Source organism: Apteryx mantelli, chromosome 3, assembly GCF_036417845.1.
Source record: "Apteryx mantelli isolate bAptMan1 chromosome 3, bAptMan1.hap1, whole genome shotgun sequence".
Lineage (NCBI taxonomy): Eukaryota > Metazoa > Chordata > Aves > Apterygiformes > Apterygidae > Apteryx > Apteryx mantelli.
Genome location: NC_089980.1, coordinates 134,313,617 through 134,338,901, shown reverse-complemented (window position 1 = coordinate 134,338,901; position 25,285 = coordinate 134,313,617). Strand labels below are relative to the sequence as shown.

The 25,285-nt window shown below is 53.6% G+C and overlaps 1 protein-coding gene and 1 pseudogene across 1 annotated transcript; one reads left to right on the top strand and one right to left on the bottom strand.

Moving 5' to 3' along the window:
• Positions 1–6,537: 6,537 nt before the first annotated feature.
• On the top strand, positions 6,538–7,621 carry LOC136991695 (ostricacin-2-like). The gene is made up of 2 exons (XM_067294851.1): positions 6,538–6,595; positions 7,491–7,621. Exons 1-2 carry the CDS (start codon positions 6,538–6,540, stop codon positions 7,619–7,621), a joined length of 189 nt encoding a protein of 62 aa, XP_067150952.1.
• A 3,953-nt stretch (positions 7,622–11,574) lies between these two features.
• LOC136991638 (T-cell activation Rho GTPase-activating protein-like) lies at positions 11,575–21,507 on the bottom strand (annotated as a pseudogene).
• Between the last annotated feature and the right edge of the window lie 3,778 nt (positions 21,508–25,285).

Genomic DNA, 25,285 nt, shown 5'->3' with positions numbered 1-25,285 from the left:
CCGACACCTGGCCAAGGGGGAGACACACCCCAGCGCCACCCTCCGCACACAGCTGCACGCTGCTGCTGCCGCCCGAGCCTCCCGTGGGCACAGAGACACCCCAGCACCCCAGAGGACCGGGACACTGCTCCCGCGCCAGGGAAACCACCTGCGGGAACCACAGAGTGCCTTTGTGCCACCAGCAGCAAGCGCCGGGGCCCGGGAGGCACTGCGAGGCACAGCGTCCCCCACCACGCTGCCAGGGAAGAGCAGCCCTGAGCGCGGCCGTGGTGGCGAACCTGAGCATCGCAAAACCCTTACCCACACAGAACCTCCTGTCCCACCAGGAAACCTCTGCACTTTCCACCAACTGCAATGCCAAACTACACGGCTTTATTGAAGCAGGGACATGCAGCTTCTTTCCAGCTGACACAAGGGCCTCGGCCGCCTTGCTCCTGCACACAAGTGCCCTTGCATCCCATCAGGAGCAGCGCTTCACCTTCCGTTTGCACACGACTTGGAGACTGCAGAAGCAGGAAGGGAGGAGGACATGCAGAGCCATTTCAGGACTGAGAAGTAAGGGGGAAGTGCTACTCGAAAGATGCACGTCCCCAGCCCCGTATGCTGTAGGAGTAAAAGAGAGAGTGATGGCACCTGCTTGCAACGTACTCTTTGCATTTCCCTTTCTCCCAGCCTCTCCAACTACCTCTCCCACACTAAGCAACTGCAGGGAGGGCCTAAGGCTAAATGCCCCAGAAGGAAGCTCCAGTGCTTCTTGCAGGCAGCTTGGAGCTCTGTTTTCCTAAGCGGTTGCAGCGCCAGCTCCAAGGCTCTGCAGGGACATCCGGGCAAGGACTGGGAGCCTTGTGCCACGGCAGGGACACCCGTCACTCTTGGCCACTGTGGCAGAGCCTCCGTCAGGGCTGTGCAGGTCTCGTGGGGCCGAGGGGAGTGGGAAGGTGCTGTCTGACTTTGGGGTCCTTCAGGGCAGCCCCAAGCACACAAGGCCCTTTCTCCTCCTGCCCTGGGCTCTGCCTCACAGCATGAAGGCACAAAGGCGTTAACCAGGACTTGACTCAAAAGAAGACTATGACTATCATCGCTAGTGATGAGGCAGCAACCCTTTTCCTGAACTTCCAATCCACAACTTACCTTTTGCAGCAATGGACTAATTTAGAACACTTTCCAATGTATTTATTAGGAAAACGACAGCCCCCAAAAACGCAGAATCCCCCTCTTCGTCTGCAGTCTTTGGCACTTCCTGCAGCCATGGAGATGGATATACAAAGAAAAAGTGGCAAAGAAAAAGTGGGAGAGAAGAGTGTGTGATTCCAGAAGGGTTGACCCTAACCCTGGATTTCACCCTGGATTTCCACCCCCTACATGCACTCAGCACCAAACTCACCGTACCTGCATCTTCACCAGCAAGACCTCTCCCCTCTAACAGCGCTACATGGCAGTGGGGGTGTGTGTGCACGGGGCAGGCAGCGGGGAAGAGCAGTGGGAGGCCGAGGCAGAGCCGTGCTGCCTCCCCAGCTCCGCAGCTGCATGCCCACCGCTGCCGGCAGCAGCAGCAGAGCGGGAAGCAGGGCACAGCCCGCACCCCACGTTCCCTCCCGGCTGCTCCCGGCCGCGAGTGGCCTCTGATGGAAAGCCCTCGCGCAGCCCTCGCCAGGCCTCACGCCTCGGGGCACCGGCACCTTGGGACGCTCGGCTTAGAGGCCCCTGCACAAGGCGGGACCGCTTTGCGCCCCAGGCAGACTGCCAAGGCAGCAGGCGCCGCGCGGCACGTTCCCACGCCTACGCTGGGTGGCAGGTCCCTCTGAACGGGGGGCTGTGAGGACCCCAGGCTTGCAGAAGGCAGCTCCCCTGCAGACACCCACGGAGCAGCAGCTGAACGCAGGCTTGGCGCCTGCAGCTGAATGCCTTCGCAGCCCACAGGAGAAGCCAGGCTCTTCTTGCTGGGCACCTGTGCCCCCCATACCCACTGCAGGTGCTCCTGAAGGGGCCCCTCAGAAGCATCCTTCTTTCGTCCCTCCTCAACTTTGCACCGCTCCAACACGCTGAGTGTCTTCCTGGGACGTGGCAGACCCCGCTGACACGGGGTCACAGCTCACCCCTCTGCCCCTCTGCCCGTCTCACCTGCAGCGCCCTGGAGCAGCAGCAGGAAGAAGGGGAAGAGAAGGTAGAGGATCCGCATGGCTGACGGCCGGCCCCGTGCTCCACGTGGCTGCAGAGGGGACACACGAACACTCAAAGAACACAGCATGATGTTTTGCTGTAGCCTGCTCCCAAGCAGGAGTGCCAGCTATGGACAGCAATGCTTTGGGATATTGCGCGAGCAGTTGGGAAGTATCAGCCTGGAAGACCTCTGTGCTGCTGCCTGAGAAGCGTCTGCCCTCTTTGCCCGGGAGGGTCCCCACCTCGCCAGAGCACAAGCCCTCGGGTCCCTCCTCAAGCAGCCAGGCACCTTTCCAGTCTGTCCTGTAGCTGGGAAAGCCCGCATCCAGCTTCCCCTCTCTCGAGGCTCTAACAATCATCAGCTCATAGGTGGGATTTGCTCTCTTTTCTGCAACCGCCGGCTGGCCTCGCTATCTGCTCTGATGCTTCCACCCATGTGGCATGTCGATGGTTCCAGGCAGATGGCACTTGAACAGGCCAAGAGGCGGAATGGGTGGCCAACCTGGAAGCGACCCCGCAGGTACCTACCAGATCAGGGGCGGTCTTGGCGTTCAGGCAGTGACGATCCCACCACGAGTCGCCTGTGTCCCAGTGCCCCTTGGGTCGGGGAGTGTTGTTTTGCCCACAGCACCCTGGTTTTATACTCCTCCAGACGGGTGGGACGTGTGCTTGTTCCCGCGGCCACATCTTCCCCTGGCCAATGAGAAAGTGACCCATGTGCATGACCCACGGGGCTGACGGGCTGCTCCCTTACCCCTCCCTCCTGCAGTGGGAGAGGGTGAGGTGCCTCCTGGGAACTCTTGCAATCGCCACCGTTATCCCCACGCAACACGTCTTGTGACACCGCGCTGCGGCGGCACAGCAGGCACGCTGGCGACAGTGGCTTGGCATGAACTGTCTGCCATGGACAAAGCCATTTTTCTGGCATAGAGAGGAGCAGGAACCAGTCGTACACACCGATGGGATATTTGCCTCTTCCTCTCCTTTCGGCTGCCTCGTGTAGTCAGGCAGTGTGTTAAATGCAGGAACGTGCAGCATATTGCGCACCTTCTCTCCCTTGAACATTACAAGGACATTTTCATTTGTGCCAGGATGACTATGCACGTGACATGCAAAGAAGTGGTAAGTTTAAGAATCTCTCTCTAATGGCTATTCAGATGAGGAGATAGTGACCAGAGAAATAGTGAGAAGGTGAGAAACCATTCCCATTTTTTTAATCTGAATCAACTGCTTCTGAAACTATTTTCCCTTGTGCAAAACACACAAAGGTCATTTAACAGAAGAAAATCTCCATGTAATGCTGTCCAAACTGAAGGTGGCTATTGAAGGAAGGTTTATAAGACTTATAATGGCAAGCCCTGGAGGTCTGGAATTGATTAAGAGAATTCTGAGATTTATAGGAATTATTATTTGATATTTCAAAAAAGGGCCAAAGTCCAGGAAAGGGAAAAACCAAGGTGGGCCAGGGAGGAACAGGCATGGAAGATAGAGAAGCAGGGCCAAGCGGTTGAAAGCAGGCTGCTGGTCAGCACCCTTCTCTGGCCATGCCCTGCACCTCATCACCACAGTCTGTCCTATCTTCCTGTTCAGCTTTATTCCTTACTATTTCTTGTATGAACGTGCTGTCTATGCTGTGTCTTTGCTCATGTCCATGATCCTCTAGCAAACTTCAAGCCAGACTAGCTGGTGAGTCTGAGTACGGGCTATGGGAGGGAGTACCAAGAGTGCTGGGCCAGCGCCAGGAGAGAGCAAAGGGCTGGGAGTCAAGCACTGGAGAGACAAAAGGGTCTTGGGGCTGACCCCAACCCAGCCCGGGCTCCTGAGTGACCCCACGGTGCAGCCCCAGGTCCCAGTTCCCCCCATGACACCAATGCCCAATTCGGTCCAGGCTCCTGTGTTACCCTTCCGGTCACCCAAATGTCCAGCCAAAAGGCATCTTCTTCTTTTTTTTCTTCTCAGAGAAATCAAGGCATCACTTTCGTATTCTGACACCTCGGAGAGGAATTCCAGGGTCTTCAGACCCTGAGTCCTGTGCCATCCTGTCTTGCATAAGAGACGTTGGGCATTGTGGTTTGCAGAAACAAACTTGGGACATGCACAATACATCCGTGAGCATTGGAAACTGCTCGCAAACTGCTTCTGTACCACAAAGCAAAATTTTAATGCGTCTCTTCAAGAACCAGCAAAACCCTGGATCGGTCTTCCAAGCTTATGCTCCCTCTATTTCTCCTAAATAAGTGGAAGTCCTCTTTCACCTTTTTCCTAAATGTCATAATGTTATAGTGACTTAACGTCTAATAAATATGCAAGGAGAAAAGGTGCAATTGCCCCTTTCCACTGCCAAAATCCCCTGCAGGTAGCCACTGGGAGCCGGGGAGACCAGAAGCGGGCCTCCAAAAACCTTGAGAGGCAATCGCCAGTCAGGCGTGCAGCACAGTCCCCTCCTGCCCAGCAAGAACTGCCGCTTGTCTTGATGGCATGAACTGAACCGAACGTGTGGCTACACACCTGTGGCTATGTCCGTGCTATAATCATTCAGCTCAGATTGTTTAAGAGCAGCTTATTCAGCTGCATTAGGCAGGCTGCCTTTCTCCCCCTAACACATTTCCTCACGTCCCTCTCTGCATCTTCGAATAGCCCCTAGACAGATACAGTCATGCTTATCACCCATGGCATGGCAGGTGCATGGACTTCTTGTCACAGGTGAAGCTGTTCTTGCAAAGTTCAAAGGTAAGGAAGTGCACAATATTCTGTATATTCTTTCACATCACACATTACTTGACTATATAATCTCACTGGAGAAAAAAAGGAGGAATTTGGGGAGGGGGGGAGGGGGGAGGAATTGGTTGCTGCTGGTGCCTGCACCAGCCAATCTTTTTGCGCATCTCAAACAGTTTGAATAAAACTACCGTAGCCGGTGCGCCTGCTGTGCCGCCGCAGCGCGGTGTCACAAGACGTGTTGCGTGGGGATAACGGTGGCGATTGCAGGAGTTCCCAGGAGGCACCTCACCCTCTCCCACTGCAGGAGGGAGGGGTAAGGGAGCAGCCCGTCAGCCCCGTGGGTCATGCACATGGGTCACTTTCTCATTGGCCAGGGGAAGATGTGGCCGCGGGAACAAGCACACGTCCCACCCGTCTGGAGGAGTATAAAACCAGGGTGCTGTGGGCAAAACAACACTCCCCGACCCAAGGGGCACTGGGACACAGGCGACCCGTGGTGGGATCGTCACTGCCTGAACGCCAAGACCGCCCCTGATCTGGTAGGTACCTGCGGGGTCGCTTCCAGGTTGGCCACCCATTCCGCCTCTTGGCCTGTTCAAGTGCCATCTGCCTGGAACCATCGACATGCCACATGGGTGGAAGCATCAGAGCAGACAGCGAGGCCAGCCGGCGGTTGCAGAAAAGAGAGCAAATCCCACCTATGAGCTGATGATTGTTAGAGCCTCGAGAGAGGGGAAGCTGGATGCGGGCTTTCCCAGCTGCAGGACAGACTGGAAAGGTGCCTGGCTGCTTGAGGAGGGACCCGAGGGCTTGTGCTCTGGCGAGGTGGGGACCCTCCCGGGCAAAGAGGGCAGACGCTTCCCGGGCAGCAGCACAGAGGTCTTCCACGCTCTCAGGCCTCAGCTAGCTCCCAGAGGGTGTTCTGTGGTGACCTCAGCGGCGACGGAGACCCTTCTCTGCCCTCGTGCCGTGGCCGGGGGAGGTGCCGCCCTGGGTTGTGGTGCAGCCTGTCGGGCTCTGAGGGTGTCTGCTGGGAAGCCTGGGAGTGACCTGGACTCGCGGGTGGGCACTGCTGAGGTGGCTGGGCCTTCAGTGTAAGAACCTCGCTCATTTCTTGCCCTCAGTCCTACTCTGGGCATCGCCTTCAGTGTCGGCACAAGGATCTCCTGCTGTGCAAACCTTCTTCGCTGTGGCCTGTGCGAAGGGGAGGCAGCGGGAGAGGGCAAATGCCCTAGCAATAGCTCCCATCAGGTAACTACATTGGAACTTGTTTCTTAGCTCACCCCTCGATTCTGTCCCTTTGAAAACATATTGAATTCTCCTCAGGAGAAAAGACATGATGTGTTAGGGCTGAGGAGTACAGCTTCCAAGGTGAGTTTCTGCTTGCATTTTTGAAATTTCCTTGGATGTTGATTTGACTAAAATTGCAACAACCAGGCAGGAGTTCCCCAGTCTGTCTTTTGGAGAAACCGTAAGGCAGACCTGTGAGAAAGATAATGAAAAAACCCATGTAGATTGTCCAAACGACTCTTCCCGGGATCTTCATGCAGTTGTAATGCTAATCACCATTGCTGTCTCCTCACGGGGTCCTTCTTCTCCTTGCTGCCTTGTGACTCCCCTCCGCAGCCACGTGGAGCTCTGGGCCGTCTGTCAGCCATGCGGATCCTGTGCTTGCTCTTCCCTTTCTTCCTGCTGTTGCTCCAGGGCGCTGCAGGTGAGATGTGAGGAGGGGAGCAGAGGTGAGGTGTGAACCCACCTCAGAGGTGTCGTCCATGCCCCGCAAGCGGCCCCGTTGGTCAGAGGCACTGAACAGTTTGGAGGGAATGGTTGGTTTTCTGGTCGACTTAGTGTTCCTATGGGAAAAGCCATGCAACGGCATAGCTCGAAAGCTCTTCTGAGAGCGCCCTTTCCCCCATGAGCATGGGCAGCGGGTGTGGAGATAGCTCCCAGGAATAAAGGCTGTCTCCTTGGGGGGCTGAAGTGGGAGGCAGCTCCCGGGTCCTGCCTTTAGCTGCCTCGTGGGGAGCTGCTGCAGAGGAGCTCATGCTGCAGCCACAGAGGACGCAGCCCTTACAGCCAGACCAGGCTGTTCGAACAGCGGGCACCTTGGGGAGCGATGGCACGTCAGACCATAAGTGTGATGCCATTTGAGGAGCCCTGCCTGGGGCGCAAAGCTGCCCCCTCATCCAGCGGCCTCTAAGCCGAGCGTCCCAAGGTGCCGGTGCCCCGAGGCGTGAGGCCTGGCGAGGGCTGCGCGAGGGCTTTCCATCAGAGGCCACTGGCGGCCGGGAGCAGCCGGGAGGGAACGTGGGGTGCGGGCTGTGCCCTGCTTCCCGCTCTGCTGCTGCTGCCGGCAGCGGTGGGCATGCAGCTGCGGAGCTGGGGAGGCAGCACGGCTCTGCCTCGGCCTCCCGCTGCTCTTCCCCGCTGCCTGCCCTGTGCACACACACATCGCCATGTAAACTTTCTTCGGAAGATGTAAAGACTGCGGGTTTGATGCTGAGTCTGTGTGGAGGCTAACATGCAAGGGGAGTATCGGCTCCTCTGGAATACACGGATTCTTTACAGTAATCCCATTCTTGCTCCTTTTCAACTGTTTTAATTTGCAGGATTCTCCTTCGCACCAGGAAGTAAGAAGGAATGTGAACGAATAAAAGGCTATTGTTCATTTTCAAATTGCTATTTCCCTTATGTTGCCAAGGGAGTATGCTCAAGATTTTCCATTTGTTGCAAAAAGTAAGTTCTGGAATTGAAATTGATGTTGCCATGCCAAAGCAACAGCAGAAAGAGCTGCTGTTGTCTTTAAACCCACACTCCTGGTTAACGCCTTTGTGCCTTCATGCTGTGAGGCAGAGCCCAGGGCAGGAGGAGAAAGGGCCTTGTGTGCTTGGGGCTGCCCTGAAGGACCCCAAAGTCAGACAGCACCTTCCCACTCCCCTCGGCCCCACGAGACCTGCACAGCCCTGACGGAGGCTCTGCCACAGTGGCCAAGAGTGACGGGTGTCCCTGCCGTGGCACGAGGCTCCCAGTCCTTGCCCGGGTGTCCCTGCAGAGCCTTGGAGCTGGCGCTGCAACCGCTTAGGAAAACAGAGCTCCAAGGCGCCTGCAAGAAGCACTGGAGCTTCCTTCTGGGGCATTTAGCTTTAGACCCTCCCTGCAGTTGCTTAGTGTGGGAGAGGTAGTTGGAGAGGCTGGGAGAAAGGGAAATGCAAAGAGTACGTTGCAAGCAGGTGCCATCACTCTCTCTTTTACTCCTACAGCATATTCGGCTGAGGCCCTGAATCTTCCAAGCAGCATTCCCCCCTTGCTTCTCAGTCCTGAAATGGCTCTGCATGTCCTCCTCCCTTCCTGCTTCTGCAGTCTCCAAGTCGTGTGCAAACGGAAGGTGAAGCGCTGCTCCTGATGGGATGCAAGGGCACTTGTGTGCGGGAGCAAGGCGGCCGAGGCCCTTGTGTCAGCTGGAAAGAAGCTGCATGTCCCTGCTTCAATAAAGCCGTGTAGTTTGGCATTGCAGTTGGTGGAAAGTGCAGAGGTTTCCTGGTGGGACAGGAGGTTCTGTGTGGGTAAGGGTTTTGCGATGCTCAGGTTCCCCACCACGGCCGCGCTCAGGGCTGCTCTTCCCTGGCAGCGTGGTGGGGGACGCTGTGCCTCGCAGTGCCTCCCGGGCCCCGGCGCTTGCTGCTGGTGGCACAAAGGCACTCTGTGGTTCCCGCAGGTGGTTTCCCTGGCGCGGGAGCAGTGTCCCAGTCCTCTGGGGCGCTGGGGCATCTCTGTGCCCATGGGAGGCTCGGGCAGCAGCAGCATGTGGCTGTATGTGGATGTGTGTGCTGGGGTGTGTGTCCCCCTTGGCCAGGCACCTCCAGGGCTACCCACCCTGTAGGCAACAGCAATTGTAGAACTACGGGTAAGAAATGATCCAGGTGTGAACACTGAGAGGGATGCATGTCCCTGCCAATGCCACAGTATATGAAGCATGTGCCTCCATACTCTCCATGACCTCAGGCAGTCCAAAGCTGCCTACCCAAAGCACCCTTCCCCGTCGCCTCCACTGCCCTGGCCACAGCAAGGCCCAGCCACCTCAGCAGTGCCCACCCGCAAGTCCAGGTCACTCCCAGGCTTCCCAGCAGACACCCTCAGAGCCCGACAGGCTGCACCACAACCCAGGGCGGCACCTCCCCCGGCCACGGCACGAGGGCAGAGAAGGGTCTCCGTCGCTGCTGAGGTCACCACAGAACACCCTCTGGGAGCTAGCTGAGGCCTGAGAGCGTGGAAGACCTCTGTGCTGCTGCCCGGGAAGCGTCTGCCCTCTTTGCCCAGGGGAGTCCCTATCTCGCCAGAACACAAGCCCTCGGGTCCCTCCTCAAGCATCATAATATCTGTCCCATGAGTTCTGTATGTAGGAAAACTCAATTCCAGTTTCAGAAGAATTGCTGATGATTTTACTGTTTAAGGTCAAATACATTTTGTGCTATTATTGCGTTTCCAGCCACTTCTTACCTCTTCCTTCCTTGCCCAAGGCACCCTCAGTTGTCTTCCTTTCACCCTGGAATGATGTTTCCCACATCCCTGGGAGCTAATTAGCATCTTGAATTTCAAAGAGATGTAAAAAAAAAAGTTCTTCACCCAACATCCACAGAGGCTCTTAGTCCTTGTGTGTATGCGAGTTGGCTGTCCCTATGGGGATTATATCGCTTTCCCAAGAGGAGATGCCCTTTCTATTCTTTTCAGACTACGTATTTAATAAGTTGCTTCCTCTTGTGAATGTGGAGCCTTCAGCAGTTCCTCTGAGGTTTTCCCTCTTTGTCCTGGTGACACAGGCAGTAAGGACTGACTGCTGTCACAGTTCAGAGAGAAGTGGAAGCAGAACACCTACCCAAGGTGGGTTTCCTTTCCCTGGAGCCAGAACTAGTCCTGGTGGAGATACACCTGGTAGCTGCAGGTACTGCTGCCTGGCTAATGCCAGCAGAATAGCAGCATGTTATAATTTTGGTGAAACTGGCAGGGAAAAATTTCCCAGAGTTTTCTAACTGCACGTGGTCCATTGCGGGCATTGAAGCACTTGTTGGGTCAGAGAACTAAGCTAGTTCCCTTCAGAGTTAGCCTGGTTCCCTTCATGGCTGCCTTTCCAAGGGAACTGCATGGCTGAGTCCCTGTGCTGCTTCCCAGGTGAGACGGGGGCATTCAGCCATGCAGAGGGAATGTGGACCAAGAAGGCAGCATTCTGCACCTGCTTTGCCCAGCTCTCAGTGCCAATGAGTCTGCAGAGCAGTGGGGAAGCAGGCCTACTGCCTGGAGCACGTCGCAGTAGGGAGGTGTGTCAGAGTGCCATCCTCTCTGACCAGCTTCTCTTAGATATTCCCCGCGTGGGAGGTGAACTATTCAGATTTTAAATTAACAGGTCAAGATCAAGGTGACAACAAATAACAAGGCGGTGTTTATTAACAGTATGAGCACAGGATGGAACATCAGTCGCAGTGTACTGATAGCTTTTGGTGACCAGTCTTTCAAGATATCATCCCAGTGATGTGCAGTCAGGCTGGTTTCCACTTTTGCTCACTGAATCAGTTGGCTAGATCATACCTCATGTTTCCTTCTCTTTCTTCTCAGTGTTTTCCAGTTCTGGACAGACTTTTAGCAACCTTGGCTTTTTTTTTTTTTTTTTTTTTTTTTTGAGAAAGGTGTCTAGTTGATGGAAGGTTACTCCGAGTGTTACTGATGTCTTAAACAGTGCCAAAGAAGACACCTTTTGTTCAATCAAGTGAGAAGGTGAGCAGTAATTCTCCTTGGTGATTTGATCAAAAACATAGGTCACATTCCAACAGCAAATGTTGCCAGCTTCACAATTTACATCATCTTTGCAGTGAATAGTATTGAAGGGGCATGCACAGATGCCTCCCAAAGCATCGTCATATGCTCGTCATGTCTCAGTACCACAGGCATGTTGCCAGATGCAGGTGCCAGGTGAGTATTTCCTACTGCATAATTCCAGAGCTCTGGGCATGGTAGGACAGGTGCCTCCTCGACTGGATAGCCAGTATGTGCAATGCCATGAGTATTGCAATGCAAACAATCTCCTGCCGCTGTAGGTACCTACAAATTCTCATTAAAGACTTTAGGAATGACAGCAGATCGGCCTAAACGTATTATTTTTGTATGCGTTTCCCTATCTGTCCAATACCTAGGAACTGGAGTATTAGTTCTTCTATAGCTGCATTCTTATAAGGGCCTTCAGTACTTTTCAGCACACATAACTTGATTTCCTATCTTGAGTTAATGACTCAGTCATTACTATCTCTTCATTTATGGCTAATAGCACTTTCTCCAAGGGAATGTGGTTCTCCTGGGACCCTTGCCAAAATTTAAAGCCTCTGCCAATGGTGTAATCCTTTCCGCCTTGCCCATTTTCTTGACATAATCCCTACTGAAGTCCCTTATCCCCTATGCCTATATGTAGTGTAAATGAAGCTGTAGGGTAGGGGGGTCCCATAGATGGGTAAGTAAGCATTTCAGTTTTTAAAGCACTTAATGCTGCATGAAGTTGAGGTTTCCAATTCCATATTGAGCTTTTCTTCAGCAAATCATGAAGAGGTCCTACTTGAACATGGAATCCAGGAAAGCATGACCTCCAAAGCCCAAAGGTTCCTCATATAGGTCTCAAGGGTTTTGATCAAAAGGCACAGGAATATTTTCTACCTATGCCACTATCGATTCTGGCACAGCTTTCCATCCTCCTATCCATTGGTTGCCCAAGAATGTAAGCCCTTGCCTGGGTCCTTGGCAGCATTCAGGCATGGCTCTCAGTTGATGAGCTCCAGGGGTCACAGGTAAACTCCTAGGGAAGTTTATTCCAGCAGCAACCTTCCGCATTGCACTTTCCACCTCCAAACCATTCCGTGCAGAAACTCTGTCCCTGAGCACATGCCTTGGAGACACCTCTGCTGTGTCCTGTGCACGGCTGGTGCATGGGCAGGGTGCCAGAGTGTCCTGCTTGGACATTGCGGACCTCATGGTGGGCACTGCGAGGCTGTAGGAGGGAACTCTTGTGGTCAGGCATGTTTTGGGAGGCTCTTCCTAAAGGGGTGGTCTTCCAGGATTCCTCTACTCCACGCCCTCTCAAAGCACTTCCTCAGCTGACTTGAAATGGGGCCTTTGCTGATAGGCCACAGGCAACGGCTTTTGTCATCTGGCCTGTGTTCCTGGACAATTGTGCAGGAGAACAGATAGGCTTTCCTCGTGGAGCTGTCTCTTGGACAACTCATGTTTTCCCAGGCGCCCAGTTCTGGAGGCTTTTTGCGCACCTTTTCCTGCAGTTGGCCAAATGGCATGACATGGAGTGCTTTTCGATGGCTCTGCTAGGTGTCTGCTGCTGTCCTCAGTGCGCTTGGTGGAAAAAGCCTGGGGCCTATTTTAAAAGTTATTTTGTGGAGTAGAGGGTGAAAGCAGTGTAGAGCAGGTGAAGGCGGAGGCATGAGGTGAGGAAAGCAGCTCTGCAGGGAGCAGCTGGAGGATGTTTTGGGTATAGAGAGCTGTTGGATAATTGTGAAGGCAATATGGAAAGGTGTTTTATCAAGTGCCTCCTTCTCCAGCCTTAGCTGTTACTGGTGGATGGGCTAATTGTCCTCATTTTCACTCGGCCCCTGCTCCCTGCTCCTGCCTTCGTAGTTGCCCTCACTTCCACTCGGCTCCTGCTCCCTGCTCATGCCTTCAAAATTGTCCTCACTTTTGCTTGGCTCCTGCTCCCTGCTCGTGCCTTTGTTATTGCCCTCACTTTCACTCGGCTCCTGCTCCCTGCTCATGCCTTCACATTTGTCCTCACTTCCACTCGGCTCCTGCTCCCTGCTCATGCCTTCACATTTGTCCTCACTTCCACTCGGCTCCTGCTCCCTGCTCATGCCTTCAAAATTGTCCTCACTTTTGCTCAGCTCCTGCTCCCTGCTCATGCCTTCGTAATTGACCTCGCTTTTCCTCGGCTCCTGCTCCCTGCTCGTGCCTTCAAAGCGGTTGTGCAAGGACAGGTCCGGCTCTGAGAACCACCTCTGCATCCTGCTGATGTCATTCATCACATTGCTCAGGGAAGGGGCAGAGACGCATTTTGGATATGGTCTGCTGAGACTGCTGCTCCTGCCGTTGGGCTGCTCCGTCTCCAATGTAGGGGTGCTGCCTTCAGCTCCTGCCTCTGGGCTGCTGCAGGCAGAACCGTCATGCTGAGGAGCCCCTGGGTGTGCTGTGGGGAGAACGAGCCTGTTAGGTGCTTTTTAGGTACTCTCTGAAGGTACCAGGGGACTTTCCCTGTGCAACCACACACTTTGCCAAATACAACCTTCCTGCCGACGAGCTAGAGGAGAAGTTAAGGAGGCAGAGAGGGCAATGTCCTGCGAGAGTGCAGTTCTAGGCCATAGGCAGCAGCTAGGGGAGGAGCAGAGCTGTGCAGACGTTTACCATCTGGCATGGGTGTTGTTTTGTGAGTGTTGTCCTTCCGAGCTCCTGGAAAGCGTTCCAGGAGGCAAACGCTGCAATACCATATTAAACCCTCTGCACCTCTCTGCATGGCCACAGATGTCTTCCGATATGCAGTGAAAGAATGCAAAGCAGCAGCCCTGGCCGGGGACAATCATCAGTGCATCCCCCTACCTGTGGAGCTGTGTGTGTGCTCCGGTGACTCCTCGGCCGAGGGACTGAAGGGCAAGGCGATGTGCTCCCCAAATATTGCTCGGCAGTTGTCTATTAGGAACTCGACCAGTGCTGTCACCTGCACACAGAAAACCACGGATTTAGAGATTTGCCTGTGCCGTTGCAGAGAGTGCCGGTGAGGGGCGCCCCCAGCGTTCAGAGGTGCTGCTTTGGTGAGCTTTTGCAAGGGCAGGGGTCTCTGTGGGCATGGCGCAGAGCTGCCCCCAAGGCGGTAGCGAGGGGGTGAATTCAAGAGACCTTGTCATTGCGCTCCTTCAGCACTTCCAGCGGGAGCCCGTTGTCCGTGCCGGGGCTCAGCAGGTTTGGCCCCACGCAGATGGCCAGGTTGCTGGCGTCCATCCTGCTGGTCTCCACGTTTTCGCTGATGTGATGGAGCACAGCAAGCAAGCGCTGGAGCAAGAGGAGGTTTGCTCTGGGCAGGCTGTCAGCCACCCTGGGGAACACAAACCAAATGTGACGTTAATAATGCAGGGTGCAGGGGCTGCTCCTTCCTCCCTGGAGTGAGTGTGAGTTCCCTCCAAAATGGTGGGCCTGCTTCAAAGTCTTACTCTTTCAGCTGGTCAATTTTGTCCTGCTGGCTTGGCATCTCCAGCGCCTCCATCCACTTCTCGTAGAGGCTGTCCGAGAGGAGTTTGGAGGGGATGTTTCGCAGGAAGTCCTGCAAGGCCAAGGTACTCAGATGATGCTCTCAATGCTACCAGTGAGCGGAGAGGGAGCGTGTGCGTGCTTGAGCTCACGAGCAGGCAGGCTGCGTTGAGCTCCCTGCTCCCAAAGGTGCTCCTGAGCACTGGGAGCGCAGGGGGCTGCACGAGAACATGCCAAGTGCAGCGGTGTGAGTGCAGGAGCAGCACCCAGCTCATATCTGAGCCTTTGGTGCAGCCCTCCATCTCAGTAGTCCTCAGTGAGGAGAGGAGGATGCTGAGGAGGAGGTGGAGGAAGTGGGTTTCCCATGGGCATGCAGGGAATCAGGGGCGGAACTAGGGGAACTGAAAACGTGGTGGAGAAGAAAAAAGCCCAAGTGTCCTGAGCCTGAACCACTGAGTTTGGCTTCAGTAGGGTTTTAGCTTTGAGTGCCACCGAGGTCAGTGGAGGCACTGACGGAGGCCCATGCAGATTAGCCACGTGCTCTGAGAGCTAAAAGTCAGAGGACTTCACCTTCAGCACCACTGCCAAGAGGTGCACAGGTTTGCTGTCCAGGTCAGCGTTCTCGCCCTGGTTCAGAACCTCCTTCAGCTCCTTGCGGGCCTTCTCGCTGGCCGCTCTCCTGAAGATCCCCTCAGTGGCAGGCCCTTTCTCGTACAGTATAGCCAGGAGATCCTGCAGGAAGAAAGGGACAGTTTTGTTCTTGCAGGCACACTCTGCTTTGCTTGGCTTAGTAGCTCCTTCTTGTTCCACATAGATTGCACTGGCAGGAACCTGCTATTTCCTAATGCACCCTCTTTTTGCCCTGGGGAACCCCCCTGACTTCAGTGGAGTCCTCAAGCCACCATGTTCGAATCCCCTCCTTCCCAAGCCAGCCTCGATGCCCGGCAGAGATTGCTTGCAAGAGAGAAAAGCCTCTCTGCTGCAAAAGCCAGCTCTGCGGGGAAACTCTCACAAGAGCATCTTTCACCCAACGATAACGTTCAGCTACTTGTCATTGTCAGTCCTCAGCTGAAGCCCTGGATGCTTCTGCTGCTGAAAGATTCCTTCAGGTGACTTCTGTCACACCACAGACATGCACAAGGGCTGGGCATGCGGCCTCGCACGAGCAGCCAGGATGCCTCCGTCCCCAGGCTTGCTTACCTGCACTGGCTGGGGCAGGCCACCATCCTCCCCGCAGACCACTGCCAGAGGCTGGCCAAAGAGAGCCGCCCTGGGGCCAGAGTCGAGCTGCCCTGGGCGGTCCCCGCTGGCAGAGGCTCCTCGCCGAGCAAGTGGCCAAGATATCAGCGGCCTTCTTGCCTTCGCTCCCTCTGCTGCAAGCAAAAGCAAAGCCAAACTCAGTGTAGAAGATGCGGCGGAGAGAGCCGGACGGTGCCGCTTGTGTGTGTGCGGCGCCCTGTGCTGCAGGGTCTCCTCCAGCTTGTGCAGAGGCGCAGAGGTTTTGCATGGTGGGAGGGAACAAGCAGCGTGTCAGAAGGCAGCTGCTCCGTCTCTTTCTCAGACTCACCAGGCAAGTGGCCAAGGCCCTCTCGCATGTCGGAAGGGTCCGAGCGGGGGCATTTCTTGGCGTCAGCCTGCTGCGAGAAACGGGTGAAGGTCACAGAGGTGCCCCTCAGCAGCCGGGGCCGCGAGGGAGTTGCTGCAGCGACGCAGGCATCTGCGCGAGGCTCCCGGGCAAAGCGGAGGGCGCCCAAGGCCCGCGGAGGAGAGGCCGGAGGTGCGGGCCCGACGCTGCCCCTCTGTGCCACGGGGGCTGTGGCAAAGGCTCCTGCGCAGCCAGCGCCCCCGAAGCGGCCCTGCAGCCCGCAGCCCCCGCACGGCTGGAGGCTGCTGCTTCGGTGCCCAGCAGCCCCAGCGCGGCACGAGGGCTCTGCCCGTGGCCGCGGGGACGGTGCGCCCTGCCGCGCTCTGCCTGGCACGAGGCATTTGCTGCCTTTGCCCGCCCCGGGGAGCCGCCCCAGGGGCTGAGCTAGCGCGCGTGCACAGGCAGTGCGGGCAGGGAAAGGGAGCCCTGCTCACCTCTGCCGAGATCAGCGTCTCCACGGTCGCCGCCGTCAGCGACACCTCCTAGGCGAGAGAGCAGAGAGGCGCCGTGAGGAACTGGCCAGCTTTGGGCGCCTTTGGGGAAGCCGAGGCGCTGTCGGGGCGCGGCGGGCGGCGTGAGGACACTTACGGGACGGCGGAAGCCGACGAGCTCGGTGAGGAGGCGCAGGGAGGGCAGTCGGGTGAGCCTGGCTCCCGGGGCTCCTGGGCTCTGCCTGTGCACAGGGAAGGGCACGCCAAGAGCTCTGTCAGCGCCAGCCCTCGCTGCTCTCTGCTGCCAGCCAGCCCCGCGCTGCCGAGGGACCCCCAAGCCCGAGAGCCTGCGGCAGCGCTGGCTGGGAGCAGCGCTCTGCGGCGCCCTGCCTCCTGCTGCCCACGGGCCTCCTCCTCGTGGGGACGGACGGCAGCGGCTCGGGGTGCCCGCGCCTGCCGGCGAGGAGCTGCGGTGACAGCTCCTGGGCTCGGTGGCGACTGCGACCGCGAGGCCGAGCAAGTCCCGCCGCTGTGCCCAGGAGCTGCCCTGGGCGGCGGGTGCCCCTTTCCCCAGCGACGTTCCGGTGTTTCTGCGTGCAGCTCCGCCTGGAGCACTCGCCCGCTCTCAGCCCTACGGCGGCACGTGGAGTTCCCCGGCAGAGCTTACCGGAGCATCGTGTCCAGCCAGAGCTGCTTCACCTCCTGCGACCTGCAGCGCAACGGAGAAGCGGCCTCAGCCCACGCTGCTGCTGCTGCTGCTGCTCCTGCGTGGGACAGAGCTGGCCCCGAACAGCTCTCGCCCCCGTGGGCAGAGTGCCAGGGCCAGGGCTGAGCCGTGTGGGGCAGGAGAGGGGCTCGCGCAGGCCCCTGGCAGGTGTCGCCCAGACTCACCCAAAAGTGACCACGCAGAGGTCGCTGGGCCAGACGAGGATGAGGGTGTGGCTGCACTTGAGGCCGAAGACCTCCTCCTCCTCCTGCTCCTGCTCCTCGTCCTCAGGCCTGGCCGTGGCCGCCTCCTCGCTGCACAGCACCCAGAGCTCGCTGAGCCGCACGCGGTGCTGCAGGCGGAAAGTGGGGCCGCATCTGCCGGGAGGAAGAGCAGGGACTCATCTGTGGGTGTTTGCCGTGGGGGCAACCCCAGCTGTCCCCCATGGGAGAGCCATTTCCAGGGGCAGAGCCATGGGAACGGTGGCCCTGAGCCGCGGGCAGCAGCAATGAGCCTCCTTCGCAGCACACACGCAGAGGACTTTGGAGAAGTCGCTGCTGGGCAATGATAGCAGCGGGATGCTTGGTGAAGGCGTGCAGAGGAGAAGGACAAGAGCAGGAGCCTGTCGTGTTCTCCTTGCACCTCCCCTCATTAAAGACATGCTTTGTGCATTCATGGATCCCGCAGGACCCCTTGGGGCGAGGAATGTGCCTGGGGACGGGTGGTGGAGGCCGAGGCGGTGTCGGGGAGGAAGGAGGGCTGCGATGGCTGCTCTTACTTGAAGCTGGCGATGGCGACCGCGTGGGGGAAGAGCAGCAGGTGCCTGCGGCGCGTGCGCTGGTGCCGCGTCACCTGCGCACGGAGGGCGAGCAGGAGCTGGGGGCTGCTGCTGGAGACGAAGGCGCCGAGCGGCGGCGGGGGCCGGGAGGCTGCGCGGCCCCAGAGGCGGCGGCGGGCGCCAGGAGGCGCGGGGCCGGGGGCCCCGGGCTGTGCCCGCGTGCCGGCAGCGGGGCCGGCAGCGCCCCGGGCGCCGCAGCAGCTGGCCTGGCCCATGGCGCCGAGGCCGGGCGGACGGCTGCGGTGCGGCCGTGTCCCGCGCCGGGCAGCGCCGGGCGCTGAGCAGGCCTGCGAGAGGCCGGACGCGTGTCCCCGAGGCGGCGGCGACGCCGGGCCGGGAGCCACCTCTGTCCGCACGGCCGCGCGCCGGCACAGTGCCGCGCTGGGGGACACGCGCTGCTGGCCGTGGCCGCGGTCGCCGCGGTGCCACTGTGGCACATTGTGATGCGCCGGCTGGGACGGGGGCAGCGAGCAGGGGGCTCCCAGCCTCCGTCGCCTCCGACCCTGCGGGATTTCCGCGTGTGCAGTCTGGGGCAAGGCAGCAGATGGGGCTGGTGTCTGAGGAGCTCCCGGCTCCAGCAGCGGGCTCTGTGCCGGTGACACCCCACATGCACCAGCCGCCCACTGCTGCCCCCTCCGCTGCTGCCTCAGGGGTCTGGAAACACTTGTTCTGGAGCATAAAGGGGCATCCATGGGAAGGGCCAGGAAAGACACCTGCAGATCCCTGCAGACTGCAGGCATGGCCATGATCGCTGTCGTGCTGCACCACATCACTGGCACACCTAGCCGGCTCCAAGTGTCTGGGGTGAATTATGTTGAAAGTGTGTGCAGTAAAATGACTTCTGTTAAGTACAAAAAGAAACCCCCAACTAGAAACAGACACCAGGTTTCTGTGTAGGCCCCCTGATGCTGTGCCTGCTGCCCTTCTTGAAAGCTGTTCCTGAGAGGGCATTTCCCCCACTGTTTTCCAAATCACAGAATCAGAGACTGGTTGAGGTTGCAAGGGACCTTTGGAGATCATCTAGTCCAACCCGCCTTCTCACTAATCTCCTTTCAGGTATGGAAAGGATGCTACTAAGTCCCTGCAAAGCCATCTCTTCTCCAGGCTTAGATGAAGTGCTCCAGCCCCCCGACCATCTTGGCTATTGTCTGTTGGACTTGCTCCAGTTTATCAACCTTTCTTTTGTGGCAGAGGTGCCACAGCTGGACCCAGTTAGATAAGATGTTGTCTAAGAGTGGAGAGCAAAGGGGAAGATATGCTTCCCTCCATCTGCTGCCTACATTCCTGCTGATACAGCCCAGGATGCCATTAGCCTTCGTGGCTGCCGGGGTGCAGTGGTGACCCATATTTAGCCTGCTGTCAATCAAGATACCCAGGTTTGTTTCAGCCAAGCTGCTACCCCCTGGTCCATCTGCAGCTGGTACTGATCAGAGGGTCAGTCCAGCCCAGGTGCAGGACTTTACCTTTTTAGTTGCTGAATTTTGGGAGGTTCCTATTGCATTGCGCTGGCTGTTTCAGCCTCTCTGAATGGCAGCTCTGCCCTCGAGCATAACCCCAGGTTGGTGCTGTCCGCAAAACTTGCTGAGGGTGCATTCTGTCTCATTCCCCAGGACACTGATGAAGATATTAATGACTGCTAAACAGCAGAGCTTGTTATCTTCCCTCCTTTCTTTCCTCCCCCCAGTCCCGGCTCCTCATCCCTTTCTGGCAGAGTAGTGCTACAGCTACGGGCACATCTGAGCCCACCCCATTGTAAGGCAGGTTTGTGGCATCTTCAGCATGTTTTGGTACTGTCTTCATCAGTCCCAGGTAAGGCACCTGCAAAGATAGTGCGATGTATCCTGGCTCTGCTGCTCCTCATACTCCCTTGCCCTCAGGCCAGTTTGGACACAGCAGTGAATATATTTGCTACGATCCCTTCTGAGGGCCGCTTCCAGGAATCTTCTGAGTGGAGAGATTTTCCCTTGTGAAGACAAATTCCCAGAGGGGATTTCTGGCCAGTCCCTCTCTGACACGTACCCTGGCATAGGCTGAAATCCTTGATGTAGCTGAGGACTTTTAGCTAAAAAGGCAAGAAGAGAAGAGGCTATTTCAAGGTTCCAGATAGGAGATGGGCTGAGTAACACGAACGGTTTTGTTGAGCTAACCACAAACTCTAGATGCATTGTGAAATACCTTCATCTTCTGTCATTCGCACCTGAACTATGTGCTTTATGCCAAAACCTAATAATTTATACTGTCAGATGGCCCCTTCCAACCTCAATGATTTTATGATATAAACAGTATTAAGCATTTTTTGGCAAGCTGTATATTTCAAAAATGAGTTAAAATGGCAGTGAAGGAGGATCAGAACAAATGCAATTTCTGCTTCAGATGCAATGTAAGATCCAAATTAGAATATGTACCATGTACCCTGAGTAGTCTATAATCTATATTGCATATAATACATTATGTATTACATCTAAATATTGTTTACAGTGATGTGATACATAAATCATATACATAGATATGCCTGAGTAACCTTCAGCAAAGATGAAATACATATAAATAGCCAATAAGTGTCTTGGGAGATATATGGAAATATTAAAATAAAACCAATACACCCTGAAGATTACTGAGTCAGCTCTGACACCTTTTTGACTTCTAGCACAGAAGCAACACAAAACCACAGAAACATCCAGACAAACAATTTCTGAGTTTCTGGGGAGATGGAGCTGTCCTGACTTCACAAGGGAGTCTGCTGTAGACAGGGCCTTAACTGAGGAGGTGCCATCATATTTTAAATTATACTGTACTTGCATTCCAGTTACACTGTATTCAGTCTGTGCTTGTTGTCTTAGTTTTCCTGAAATTGCACACCATTATTGCACATACCAGAAATCCATGACACTCTGGCAATATTCAGCAAATATTTAGAGTTCTTCTTCTGTAAATAGTTATTTATAAGCTAATCAAAGTTCAATTAACTTTGCTATTCTCACTGGTATTATTAGTAAATTAAAAACATTTTTTTATTTTACACTGAAGGTTTAGAGTTGCTTGTTGGAGCCATTCTATAATGCAGATAACTTGGACAACTTGTCTGGGGAGAAGTAGGGGACCATTTTTAATATAGATTTTAGACTTTTATGTGATTTCTAATGCAATGTGCTCAAGCAGAATACTTAATCTCTTATTGACTGAGTAATTATCATGTCCAAGCAATGTTTTGCTTACTTAAGCTAAAAAAAACCCAAGTAACAAAAGCACTTCTGTTATACTTTTCATAGCTGTGATTCATTGGTGATTCTGAACTCTGTTGAACAGAGCACCCTTGAGAATGGAGACTATATTTACACATTACACTGAAACTGCTTCTCACTGAGAGTGTTTTGTCCATTATGGTTAAAGAAACAGATATATGATAATTCTTCTTCCTATCCTCTGCTCTTGTTCTCCTGCAATGGTGAACAGCTGTGAGGGACATAATTATTAGACCAGTTGTGTACTTCTTAGGTACTTATGTACTTCTTAACTTCTTGTATTGCCCTGTGGACTGCACCTATCACCACACACTTTTGAGCAGAAAATAGTAATTGTTAATAATACCTTTGTGTGCTACCAGCATAAAGACTGATTGTTCTCTCTCTACCCTATTGTTTCTTCTCCCGGTCAACTTGGAGCTGTAGGCCCGTTTTAAACCATGAGAACCCTTTACCTTGTCTTTCCCCTTCTCTTCCTGGTGGTCCATGAGGCTGAAGGTAAGAAACGAATGACAGTCATTGAGATGGATTTTCACAAGCCTATAGGAAAGCTTCTGATTTATCGTCAAGATAAATAAAATGAAGGGTCTTTCCACAAGACCAGCATGAAATCCCAATTAAGCCAAAGCAAGTGGTTTAGTCTTTTCACAGAATCACAGAATGGTTGAGGTTGGAAGGGACCTCTGGAGATCGTCTAAGTCCAACCCCCCTGCTCAAGCAGGGTCACCTAGAGCATGCTGCACAGAATCGCATCCAGGCAGGTTTTTGAATATCTCCAGAGAAGGAGACTCCACAGCCTCTGTGGGCAACCTGTTCCCGTGCTTTGTCACCCTTTTGCAGTGTACCTCCAGTATTCCCAGTGACATGTACCTCACAGTCCCCTCTCCTTTATCCTCTCTTCCTTGCCCTGAGTTCCTGGATCTTCTCCCCACGGGCACCCTGGTCTCTGGCAGGATGATGGTTGGCCATGTGGCTCTGTCACCTCCTCAGACAATGGCCCTCAGGCACAATCTGCATTGACTGAGAGCCTACCATCAAGGATGGACACCTGATCTGAATGAAAGGGCTGTTACTAAATTGCTTGCAATGTTTCTCCATTGTGAAGGCAAGAAAAGAAGGGATTTCCTGCTTATCACAATATACTTTATACTGAGTCTGGAATTTTTGTCAAGGCAAAGTTTAGACTTGAAAATCATCAAAAAGAAATTTCTGCTTTTGAATTCCAGAGGAACCTCAGCAGTTGGTGGCCAACTACCCACAAATTCCTGCTGTGTTGTAAAATAACGACATTTCCTGTCTTTCACTTCCACAACGTGCACTTAATTCACAGACATAACTATAAAAGGTTATATTGGCAAGCGGCATCAGTCAAGGGAATAATAAGCACTTTGGACAGACTTTGGACAGCAGTTCGGACAGAACTGTGGAAGGGCAGACAGAACCTGAGACAAGAACATATATTTTAGTACCAAATACAATGTAATTTGTGAAGTATGTATGCCACATATTCTATAATATGTACTACATGTAGCACATCTGGTGGGATTCAGTTCTGTGGACTTTATTTAGGTGCCTACATGTAGATGACTATAGGCGTACTGGTGTCTAGACTCCTGCTGCAGTCAGTAGAGTCAGGAGAAATGACCGACCTGCGAGGACTGCTTTGGTCGCTCAGACACTGGCAGTACTGTCACTTCTAGTGCTATGTGATATTCTGCCTGGCCTTCATGTGTTGTTGAAGTGTGACGACTTCTTGCAAGTTGTGTCTATTACATGTTGTAGTTCTAAATGTTATAAATCAGATCCTTTAAGGACCTGTGTAGCTGATTAATAGCACTGAGTACTGTTTTGTGCAGGAGATCATATAAGAAACAGCAGGCTAGATGTTATATTTTCATACCATATTTGGAATAAAAATGAATGTACTGTAATTATCCTGCTTATCCTCTGGCTAAGGAATAGTCAACAGCTGTGTTATTTTTAAGCTACATTCCTTTGCATGCTGGCATTTCTCAACAAAGCTTGACTTCCCTCTTCCCTTCCCTTTCCTGATGCCTTTTCTCCCTCTTGATATGGAGCTCCAGACTTGCTTTCAGCCATGTGGGTCCTATGCATTCTCATTGCTTTTCCCTTAATGATGTCAGACAGAGAGCCAGGAATCACCAGTTAAAGCAAGTGAGGAAAGAGAAGGAATTTTATAAGCTTTTGGGAAAGATCTGAATATGTTCCAGGTTTTGCTGCAGATGCTTAGCATGTGCATTTTGAGATGCAAAGACAAAATACACTCCCTGAAGAACATTTCGTACAGAAATGTGTGGATTCTGATGGGGAACTTAAGGGAGAGTGCCCTGTGAAGGACGGAGCAGGAGAGGACCTAATGATGAGAGGCACCAGAATATGTGGAACCAGTACAAACTAGTCTCCATCTGTTCTCTTTTATGCATCCTCTCAGAGTGGTGGTGGTGGGGGGGGGAAGGCAAGCAAAATTTATATGCATTGCTATGAAATTACAGGGCAAACTACTTCTTGAGCAAAGAACTGACAGAAACTGTAGCACTAGTGGAAAAAAAAAAGGAAAAAAAAGGAAAAAAAAAAAGGCCTACATCTTTCCAGGAATATTCACAGACATCCTCCAGGAGCCCAGAACATGATGTTTCACATACTGATGTGAGGATTAACAGTTGGTAGGAATTTGGGTTTTTAGTTATTTCTATTTCTCTTTCCCCAAGGAAGAGTTCTCTGCATGGAAAATGAGGATTTTGGCATCTGAACACATTTCAGCAAAGCTGATTTCTTCTAGTCAGTCCTTCTCTTTGTACTGGAGCATAAGGTCTTCTGTCCATGTCTGCCCAGCCTGGGCAGTTGCATGCCTCAGAAAAGCTCAAATTCTATAGTGTGCAAAGTCTGCGCACTGTAATTTTTTACCCTGTGGAGTCTGTGTGTAAAAACCCAAGCACAGTCATGACCCTCAGCCCCTGCAACAAACATCCAGGTTTCAGCAATATGAATGCTAAGCAACATCAATTTATTCAAAAGGAGGACCTAATACATTTGGATTTGCCGATCTTCATAAAGCTTTTTGTATGAGAAATGAAAGATGCTTGAGACTTTGTTGTATCAGGATCCCATGGTTTTAGCAGTAAGGAGATTCAAAGAAAATTGCTATATTTAGAAGAAATTTTCAGAGCTTAGACAGTCCACGAAGATTTTATGCATCCCATGGCCTGCACAAAGAAAAAAAAAATCAGACTCTCATTATATTTGCATTCCTTCCCTGCTTTCTCTCATTCCATTCATATTTTCCTCTTGGGTTTACATGCATTTCAAAACATGTAGTGTCATGTGTAGTAGACTGGTAACTGATCAGAGTCAAGCTGGGACGGGTCTTTGTACAGCACTTATCTGTGAGTAGAAGCAGTGTTTTCATACTACTCCGGGCAGAGCAGGAAATTAAACTGGTATCCCTTGATATTGGGGTAAATGCATGAGTTAAATGAGTTAAAATTCAAGGTTGTCTTTTGTAAGATACATTTTTTACAACACTTAGTTACACTTTTTTCACGCATTCAATTGCACTTAAGTATGCGTTTGCCCTGCAGTGTAACTAAATTCCCAGTTTGTTCCCATATAGCACAGCTCTTCAGTTCTGGAAATACCAAACCCTGATATTTTGGAGGAGCTGTAAAAGGGTCAAACAGAACTAAGACAGCACACGGCTGATATTTCTGTCTGTATCTTGCCCTTCTTGCTGGGGCATGTCATGGGGTACATCTCAGGAGGAAGAGTACTGTGGAGCTCTGCTAGCAACCTGCTCCAATGCTTGCCTGTCCTCACGGTGTAAAAGTTTTTTCTTATACCCAGTCTGAACATTACATCACGGATTGAGGATGAGGACGTGAGCAGAATATATTTGCCTGCTCATACTGCAGATGAACCTTGATGAACCTCAAACTCACCATTTGCAGCATGAGCGGAACCCAAAGCAACTTCCAGCCTTAACCAAGTGGACAGGACATGATCCAAAATGGCAGGTTCCTCTCCTACAGAAAAACATGTCCCGCCGGGGCAAAGACAGTCCTGCAACAAGAATTATTTGTGATCATTTGCTATCCAGCTGCACCATGGAGGGCTGTAGCTCAGAGCATGGTTTTCCCTCACTAGTCCAAATAAAAGCAAGGAACTGCCTCCACCACCAACCTCACTTAAGGATTGTCACTCTAACGGGAGATCAGCAAGCAGGTCTACACCTTGCAGCAGTGGGATCCT